The sequence below is a fragment of the Bubalus kerabau genome, chromosome 10 (assembly GCF_029407905.1).
Source record: "Bubalus kerabau isolate K-KA32 ecotype Philippines breed swamp buffalo chromosome 10, PCC_UOA_SB_1v2, whole genome shotgun sequence".
NCBI classification, from domain to species: domain Eukaryota; kingdom Metazoa; phylum Chordata; class Mammalia; order Artiodactyla; family Bovidae; genus Bubalus; species Bubalus kerabau.
The window spans coordinates 86,471,357-86,480,840 of NC_073633.1; the positions used below are offsets into that span (position 1 = coordinate 86,471,357).

General features: G+C 43.2%; 1 protein-coding gene across 5 annotated transcripts; it reads left to right on the forward strand.

Moving 5' to 3' along the window:
• Positions 1 to 409: 409 nt before the first annotated feature.
• Positions 410 to 5,642, forward strand: SRSF5 (serine and arginine rich splicing factor 5). Of its 5 annotated transcripts, XM_055538459.1 has the most exons (9): positions 413 to 713; positions 1,329 to 1,381; positions 1,482 to 1,623; positions 1,932 to 2,002; positions 2,135 to 2,233; positions 2,523 to 2,592; positions 3,809 to 3,882; positions 4,631 to 4,741; positions 4,836 to 5,642. In XM_055538459.1, exons 3-9 carry the CDS (start codon positions 1,498 to 1,500, stop codon positions 5,101 to 5,103), a joined length of 819 nt encoding a protein of 272 aa, XP_055394434.1. In that variant the 5' UTR covers positions 413 to 713; positions 1,329 to 1,381; positions 1,482 to 1,497; the 3' UTR covers positions 5,104 to 5,642. The 5 variants fall into 5 exon arrangements, with proteins under 5 accessions (XP_055394436.1, XP_055394434.1, XP_055394435.1 ...); XM_055538461.1 differs by lacking the exon at positions 1,329 to 1,381 and having other exon boundaries at positions 410 to 713; positions 4,839 to 5,642; XM_055538460.1 differs by lacking the exon at positions 1,329 to 1,381 and having other exon boundaries at positions 414 to 584.
• The last annotated feature ends 3,842 nt before the right edge of the window (positions 5,643 to 9,484 follow it).

Below are 9,484 nucleotides of genomic sequence, written 5' to 3' on the forward strand. Positions count from 1 at the left end.
CAGAATGCAGAGAATAATTGCAACTGAAAGACTGATTTCTTTTATAAAAAATATTATGCAGGAAGCTAAGGAGCAAGGGGTCAGAGATGGTCAGACATTGTTTGCAAAGCCCCAGTTCCTTTCACCCAGTACTCTTTCGGGTATTAAAAGAAAACTTCAGATATAAAAGGTGACCATTTGCCTTAAGGTAGTTTTATGGGCGGGGTAATGATGAACCAAACGTCATGGCCTAGGAGGTGCGAACATTCTGGACCTTGGCCTCCCAGCCCCGAGCACCTGACGGCCACGCCCATACCATACCCCGCCCCTCAGCCCCGCCCACCTCGAATCAGGGTTACTGGGGCCAGCACCGTAAAGAGGCCCCGCCCCGCGGACACCTCGGTCCCCCGACCCAAGGGGTGTTGTCAAGGGCGGACCCGGAAGTGACGCAGGGACGCGCCCTCCATTTTGTGGGACGCCAGAGCAGCTAAGTGCGTCAGTTGTGGAGAGACGTAGACGAGTTGAGTCCTGGTCTGCGGGGAGGCGGCCGGCTCTATCGCAGACTACGGACCTCTCTGGGTCTCAGCTGCCAAAGATCCTGTCCGGTAGGTGAGTGGCTCACTTTGAGGGAAAGGCTTCTCGGATCGAGGCTTCTTCATGGCCGCTCAGATCGCGAGTGGTCAGGGCTGCTCTCTGTGCGGAGGACGGCGTCCAATGAGCGCAGTTTATTCGAGGTGGGCGCTGGGGCACGTCTCCCTTTGGGTATTGTGTGAGGGGACCTGAAGGTGGAAGGGCGGTCCTGGGCAGGGTCGTTTTTACAGAGGGGTCGTGCGCCCCTCCCTGCCTTTTTATTTCACTGTGTGAACCCCGGGAGTAGTGGGCCGAGACCTTTGCTCGGGGTGTGGTCGGGGCTGTCCCAGGGTGGGTACAGTGATCCGGAGCGGTGGGGTCGGGAGACGGGGAGGGAACGGGGGGGGCTTGGCACGCGCGGTTCCCCCCACCGCCGGCTCCGAGGCCGCCATTTTGTGGCTGCTCCGCGGCCACCCGCCGCCGTCTGCGCAGGCGCGGCGGTGGCGTCGCGAGGTTCCGGCTTCCACCCGCTGTGACGCTCCCGGGAGGCGGCGACGCGCGTGCAGCCCGTCGCCATTGGGCTGGCCTTGCGGAGGGCGGGGTCGGCTCCGCCCGCACTTCTCGGCCTTTCCTAACTGCGGCAGATGGGAGGGGGCCAGAAGAGCCGGGGACAGTGTGCGGCTGCGCAGTTCCAGAGGCGGCAGTGGGCGTTGCGGTTGCTGCGGTCTGGGCCCAGGGAAGGATCGTGTTGGGAGCCGAGTTTTAATTTTGTCTGCAAGGGACCCGGCCTAATAAGAGGCACTCTTGGCAATCTTGTTTATAACATCACCGGGTAAACATTTTATTTTATGCTGTTTATGTTTTTGGTCCCTTGACCAGGCATTCCTCTGACATTCACTGGTACTATCTCAATTGAATTTATTTCCTGACAGAAAGTACTAGCCGGACATGAGTGGCTGTCGAGTATTCATCGGGAGGCTAAATCCGGCGGCCAGGGAGAAAGACGTGGAAAGATTCTTCAAGGGGTATGGACGAATAAGAGATATTGATCTGAAAAGAGGCTTTGGTTTTGTGGTAAGTGTTTACAACTGGTTGAGATATCTATTAGTGGGTAAAGATTGTTATAAGCAGTGCTTTTGAGTTTTTTGAGTCCCAATAGAGTATGTTTGGGACACATGCATTCTTAAGGTAGTCAATTTTCTTAAAGGAGAAAAGAATTGCACTCCTGGCTGGAGAAATCATTTCCAGTCCCTTTTTGATTGGGCTTAATCTATATGCTGTTGTCATTAACATACTCTTTCACAGGTATTTAGTGGTTTTAATGTGTTGTAGAATAGACTTTTAAAGCAGTGTTAAGCATTATGTATATATTTGTGTTTTAGGAATTTGAAGATCCCAGGGATGCGGATGATGCTGTATATGAACTTGATGGGAAAGAACTCTGCAGTGAAAGGTGATAATTTTATTTTTAGTTTTATGACTTAGCACTCTAAAGATAAGCTAGGTATTGGGCTAGGTGTTTTTGTAAATAGATCTCTTATGTAGCTTAAAGTGGATAATGAAGATTTTTCTTCCTTTCCTGTAGGGTTACAATTGAACATGCTAGGGCTCGATCTCGAGGTGGAAGAGGTAGAGGACGCTACTCAGACCGTTTTAGTAGTCGCAGACCTCGAAATGATAGACGGTATGTGATGAATGGTGGATGGCTGCTTTGAGCAAGCATTACTGCAGGAGTCTTAGTGTTCTAAAGTTGTTAGCAAAAGTGATTTGCTGTGTATGTATAATCAGTTTTGTCATTCATGTATTAGTTTACTGTTTCTAATAAGGGTGAGTCATAAAATAATGCAGAAACTGTTGGTGGAAATCATTTGAATGACTTGTCATACCTGATTGCTTGAACTTGCCCACAACTGAACACAATAGGTGCACGTTGCTGCATTTCTTCCATTGTGAGTACTCATTTTCTTCCTCAGAAATGCTCCACCTGTAAGAACAGAAAATCGGCTTATAGTTGAGAATTTATCTTCAAGAGTCAGCTGGCAGGTTTGTTGAAACACAGTTTTGAGATATTTTGATGTGGTTTTTTAAATATTAGTGGGTAGTTAATGTTTTTATTAATGTTTTATTAAAAGTAGTTTTATCTTTAATGGACTTTTAATTGTAATTTTAAAATTTTAATTAAATGTAATTGGGGGATATTTCAAATTTTAATGTTCGTGATCAAATGTAAATGTTTTGAGGATATATTTTCTTGTTTTTAAAAATCAATTTTAACCAAATATTAAACCCTTTATTTGCCAGCCTATCTGTGTCGTTGGCCTTATGACGAGGAGTGCCTGTGGGTTATCCTAATCGTTGTCTTGGTCACTCTTGGTTGGGCCTGGTTGACTTTTCCAGTCAGCTCCTACAGTGATCAATTGGCCACCTCTAGATCTGTGTTTGCCGGTCTAGACGTAATCGGTGCACTTCTTGAAGTGCCAGGTTGCAGCGATCCCAGAGCGCTGATAACGTGATCTGATCCCTAAGTTGAGAGCTGTCTTCTGTAACGCTTCCGAATAAGAGGTCCTGGTCGAAAAGAGTTCAAAGATTCGAAATTAGGTGGTCGTTGGAATCCTGATCGCAGTAAAGTGGTCCTTGGTAACTACACAAGAGTAGAACCTGTCTGCATCCGCCAATAGTCTGCTAATAGGGAGGGCTGTGCGATTAAAGGCTTCCATCGATTGGGTAGTGTCCTTCAAGTGGGTGGCGAAGAGCCAGTCGGGCATATGTCATGAAGGTTTCTCCGACCGATAAATGGTTTGCTGCTTGACTAGCCTAGGGAAATAATAATAAAGGTAAAGTAAACTTTTTTAATGACATATGGGGCACAAAATAACTGGTGTCTTGTAAATGTTCTGTTTTTAAATATAAAATTTCTACTTTAGTCTTTAAAAATATGTATTGTTTCTTTTTGTTTTTTTTTGTTTGTTTTGTTTTGTTTTTTTTCTTTTTGTATTGAGCTCAGTATAGACTAATACTACTTTAATGTTAAAATCTAAACTTCCTCTGGCATTTTGCTTAAAAGCAATATGCTATTTGCTTATTTCGTGCCCTGACATATATTATTTTAAAATTCTGATAGACTACAAGTGTGGTAAATAAATACCATGTTTGTACTTTATCTAACATCTTCTCTTTCAGTAGTCTTGTTTTTATACATTGTGGTTGTTTGTGTGTCATGTTTCCTTTTCTCTGCTTAACTCGATCATCTTGTGTTAAGGATCTCAAAGATTTCATGAGACAAGCTGGGGAAGTAACCTTTGCGGATGCACATCGACCTAAATTAAATGAGGGGTGAGTATGTATTGGCGTATGAGAGCCTTTTAAAATGTTCTAAAGTTGTGCCGTGAATGTTAGCGTTCTCAAAATTTGGACATCCTGAAATGCAGCGGTTCTCAATCAGGGTTGAATTTGCTTTTCAGGGTACATGTGGCAGTGTCTGGAGACATTTTGGTTGTCAGAATTGAGGTTACTGTTTGCATCTTGTGGGTAGAGGTCATGTTCAGTCGCTAAGTCATGTCCGACTTTGCAACTCTTAAGAACTGCAGCACGCCAGACTTCCCTTCCCTTCTCTGGCTTCTGCTCTTTGCTCATACTCATGTCCATTGAGTCCGTGATGCCATCCAACCATCTCATCCTCTATCATCTCCTCTTTTTGCCTCCAGTCTTTGCCAGCTTCAGGGTCTTTCCTAGTGAGTCAGCTCGTCGCACCAGGTGGCTAAAGTAGAGGTCAGAGATGGTATTGATCCTCCTGTAGTGCACAGGAAAGCGCCTCACTCCCATTGAATTATGCGGCTTAAGATGTCCACGGTTTGGAGGTTGAGGTTTCCTGTTCAATAATAGCAATAGTAAAATGAACTTTAAAAAGTAATTAAACTAGACTGATAACGGTTTGTGAACTTGCCTACAGAATCCCAGGGATGGGGGAGCCTGGTGGGCTGCCGTCTATGGGGTTGCACCGAGTCGGACACGACTGAAGCAACTTAGCAGCAGCAGCAAGAAATACGTGTAACTTTACAAATAGTGTATTTTTTCTTTATAGGGTAGTTGAGTTTGCCTCTTATGGTGACTTAAAGAATGCTATTGAAAAACTTTCTGGAAAAGAAATAAATGGGAGAAAAATCAAATTAATTGAAGGCAGCAAAAGGCACAGGTATCTCTAATGTTTTTAAGTGATAGTTTTATTTAAGGGATTTGTGGGGTCTGCTACTTAGTTTTGTTTTTTTTTTTTTTTCTTTTCTTTCTAGTAGGTCACGAAGCAGGTCTCGTTCCCGTACTAGGAGTTCCTCGAGGTCTCGTAGCCGATCTCGTTCCCGGAGTCGCAAGTCTTACAGCCGGTCCAGGAGCCGGAGTCGGAGCCGGAGCAAGTCTCGTTCTGTTAGTAGGTCTCCTGTGCCTGAGAAGAGCCAGAAACGTGGTTCTTCAAGTAGATCTAAGTCTCCAGCATCTGTGGATCGCCAGAGGTCCCGGTCCCGGTCCCGATCAAGGTCCAGATCAGTTGACAGTGGCAATTAAACTGTAAATAACTTGGCCTAGGGGCCTTTTTTAAAAAAAAAAAATTCCCAAACCATACTTGCTAAAAATTCTGGTAAGTATGTGCTTTTCTGTGGGGTGGGATTTGGAGGGGGGTGGGTTGGGCTGGATATCTTTGTAGATGTGGACCACCAGGGGTTGTTGCAAACCAATTGTATTAAATGTCTTTTGATAAGCCTTCTGCTCACATTTTTGTGAATGTCTGAAGTATATAGTTTGTGTATATTGACAGAGCTCTTTTATTACTAAAGCAAATTTAATTTTTTTGTACTAGAAAAATTTTGAACGTTTTAGTTCCTGGTTATTCAGATAATGTTAATGCGAAATTAGTTTAATGCTTCAATTAAACTAATTAATAGCTTTGGACACTTAAAAGAGCTCTTAATTTGCTTGTACATAAAGGCTTAATATGAATTTTCCTTGTTAGGGTTAAGGGTGTCCACCCACCCACCCTTTAACAGCTGTCTGGCAAAGACGTTAAGACAGCTGTTTGTTGTTGATAATAAAAGGTTATAAAACTGCTTTTGTGTGTTTGTCTGAAGGAGTTATGGCTACCTACTTCTCCTTCCCCATGCACTTTTGATGCATTTAAAATCCGTCGTCGGGAATGCTGTAGCAGTGAGGCAGGTGTGTGTGTCCTAGTCATGTCCAGCTCTTTGAGATTCCATGCACTGTAGCCTGCCAGTCTCCTCTCTCCATGGGATTTTCCAGTCAAGAATACTGGAGTGGGTTGCCACGCCCTCCTTCGGGAATCTTGACCCAAGAATCCAGCCCACACATCTCTTAAGTCTTCTACATTGTCATGTGGATTCTTTACCACTAATGGCACCTGAGAAGCCACCTTAGTGAGGTATGGTGAGCTTTTTTTTTTTTTTAATTTAGTGCCTTTGACATTTCCAGGCTAGTCAAAAGATGGATGAAGTGTGAAGTATTGAAAGCAAATGATGACTTAGTTTTTTATGACAGTTTCCCTTGTGTGTGACCCTATCTGATTTTGGCATCAGGTTACTTAGGTTTCCATAGCCAAGAGATGGACAGTTTGGGAAGCAGATTGTAGAAGTTAATATTTCATGCCTAACTTAATGGTTGTGAAATGATTTTGATGGTCCAGGATCATTCCATAAAACTTAAAAATAACTGCATGTAAATGCTTTAAGAGGCTTTCACATGCATTTTATTAATAGGGTGTAACAGTCTGTTGAAGGGAAAACGGTAGTGAAACTGCTTAAGGTTCTACATCCACCTTTATTAAATGTTAGAGTCCTATATCTGTAGGAAATTAGTTTGATTGTTTCTTCTAGGAATATCTCAGACTGGTTTGATTGAATGCTAGTCAAGTACTTGTTAAAATGAGTAACACGTAGTAGCTCTGTTAAGTTCCTTGCGTATGTAATGTCACTGAATGCTAAACCACTTAACTATTACATGTAGTATTTGTATAGAAGTATTTATGTATGTATAATTTTATTTTTTAATACAAAGTTTTCCAAGAGGAGAGCCAGGGCCTGTCTGCTACTGCTGCTGCTAAGTTGCTTCAGTCGTGTCCAACTCTGCGACCCCATAGACAGCAGCCCACCAGGTTCCCCTGTCCCTGGGATTCTCCAGGCAAGAATACTGGAGTGGGTTGCCATTTCCTTCTCCAGTGCATGAAAGTGAAAAGTGAAAGTAAAGTCACTCAGTCGTGTCCGACTCTTAGCGACCCCATGGACTGCAGCCCACCAGGCTCCTCCGTTCATGGGATTTTCCAGGCAAGAGTACTGGACTGGGGTGCCATTGCCTTCTCCAGCCAGGGCCTGGTACAAGTAAATGCTGCTATGCTGCTGCTAAGTCACTTCAGTCGTGTCCGACTCTGTGTGATCCCACAGACGGCAGCGACCAGGCTCCCCCGTCCCTGGGATTCTCCAGGCAAGAACACTGGAGTGGGTTGCCATTTCCTTCTCCAGTGCATGAAAGGGAAAAGTGAAGGGGAAGTCGCTCAGTCGTGCCCGACTCTTAGCAACCCCATGGACTTCAGCCTACCAGGCTCCTCCATCCATGGGATTTTCCAGGCAAAGTTCTGGAGTGGGGTGCCATTGCCTTCTCCAGCCAGGGCCTGGAACAACAAGTAAATGCTAGACTGGTATTAGAACCTTGGAAGTCTAGTTCCAGAACCCCAAAACCACACTTACCTGCCCTAGCCTTTCAGGGAATTTGAGGAAGGCAGAATTGGCAGCACTCGGAACAGATTGGGCTTCCTCAGAGTGTGGCATTTGATAGTGGGAATCTGCATTAGCAGGCAGTGCATTTGAGAGTTCTTGGTATGAAAGCTTTCCTGTGTTCAAGAATATAGAACTTAGGCCATAGAATTGTGAAGCTGATCACAACTCTTGGGAGAGTTTGTGTGGTGTACTTGTTGATTCACTTGAATGTGGGGCATTTTGTGGTTACCTCTGTGGGAAACCTAGGTTTTTTTTCTTTGTAGTGTATCTGAAGGGTGTACAGTTCAGCCAGAAGTGGCTGATGTAAAGTGGAGAGGTGTGATTATTTTTCCCCTTAGGCTTTTTAGATATGGTAACTCAGAAGGGCATGCTGTATGTACTTTGATGTTTTACCAGTGACTTTTCACCTCTATCATTAAATACATAGTTATCAGTGGCTTGCCACTCTAAATAGGATAAAGCGCTTTCTTTAAACTAATGGCATAGATGACCAAGTTAATTTTGAATTGATAAGTTGGCCTGAATTCCCAGATACAGAACATTAGAAATAATGAGTGTGGCTGTAATCCTAAGCAAAGTTTTAGGACCAGGTTTTACAGGTAGTTGCTCAGTTGTGTCCAATTGCAGGTTTTGTGTGGTGTGACGTAATTTTTTTTTTTTTTTTTTTTTGCTGTGTTGTGAGGCATAAGAATCTTTGTTCTCGGACAGGGATTGAACCCCTGCCCCCTGCAGTGGAAGCGTGAAGTCCTGCTAATCACTGGACCACCAGGGATCTTCCTGTAATTACTTTTCTATATATAGTTGGCCCATGAACAATGCAAGTTTGATCTGCATGGGTTTGCTTATATACAGACTTTGAATAAATACCTCTTGCTGTATTCCACGGTCCATGGTTGGTTGAATCAGTTGACGTGGAATCTCAGATACAGAGAGCTGACTAAATTATACTCGAATTTTCAGCAACATGGAGATTGGCTATTCAGGGTTCAGCTTGGTCCTCTAAGGGAAGAAATTTGAGTGTAATATATCTCAAGTTCAGCCGTACTTAACTCAAAAAGCTGAACTTAATTATTCTTCCTAACCAGGTCTTCTAGTAGATGATGTCAGCTAGATACGAGAGAAGACAATTTGAACAGATAAGTAAATGTAGGTAGAATGTAAGGTTGATAGGTGGCAGATATCTTTACAATTTTTTAAAAAACAAATTAGCATTTTTAAGAGGTGGTTAATGATCCAAGTTGGTGTTCTGTTGGGAGTAGTGATAGTTCTGGAGATTTGCCAGATGGATGCAAAGATGTTTACCTTGCCTTGGTTTCCGTTTGTACTTAATCACATTAAGGGATATGAAATTCACAAGGAACCTGGGTATAGTCAGCTGTTTGCAAGTGTTTTTATTTATCTTTGACTTAATGTGCCTGTGTGTTTATGTGTTTGCCTATGAGCAGTGTGGAAAATGTCTAAATTTCATTGGGAAAAATTGGAAATTTAAGAATTTCAGTACTTTGAAGTTAGCAATCACTAATTTTGGCAATAGTTTACTCTCGATTTTAAATTTGAACATAACGTGAAAACTACTGATACCTAATGAATTGATGGGGTAGATTATTAGATTAGGGAAACTATTCTCTTGGTATTTATACTTCTTCTCCTTCCCTTTCTTTTTTAAAGCTCTCTTCCAGAATTGTGTTCTCCAGAATGTCCTTTCATTTCAGAATGGTTGTGAGTTTGTCTTAGCCAGTTGGTGTCATGTTCTCAGTAGCTTTGGTGCCAATGATGTCAAAAGGGAAAGAATGGGATCTAGATTTTTCTAAATCTAAAGGTTAGAAATGACTTCTGAAGTCTACTAATCCTACAATACCCTGAGCGTCTTATTTCCCTTTTGGGTCACAAAACTGGGAACGGAATTTTGATATTTGATTTTAGGGTGAAAGCCCATTTATTGACCAGCTCAGAAATTGCTTTTATATGCCTATTAGGCACTGTTCTAGGGATGCAAAGGCAGTTTTGGTGCCTGCCTTTATAGGGCTGTCCTTGAATAAGTCTTTGATTTTTTAAAACAGGTATCAAGTCCTGAGGACAGGTAAGCCTTGTGGGGTAGACTCCCACTTTGTTCTCCATGCAAGGCTTAATGATTCTGATAGTTTATGCTGGAAATGCTGGAGAGA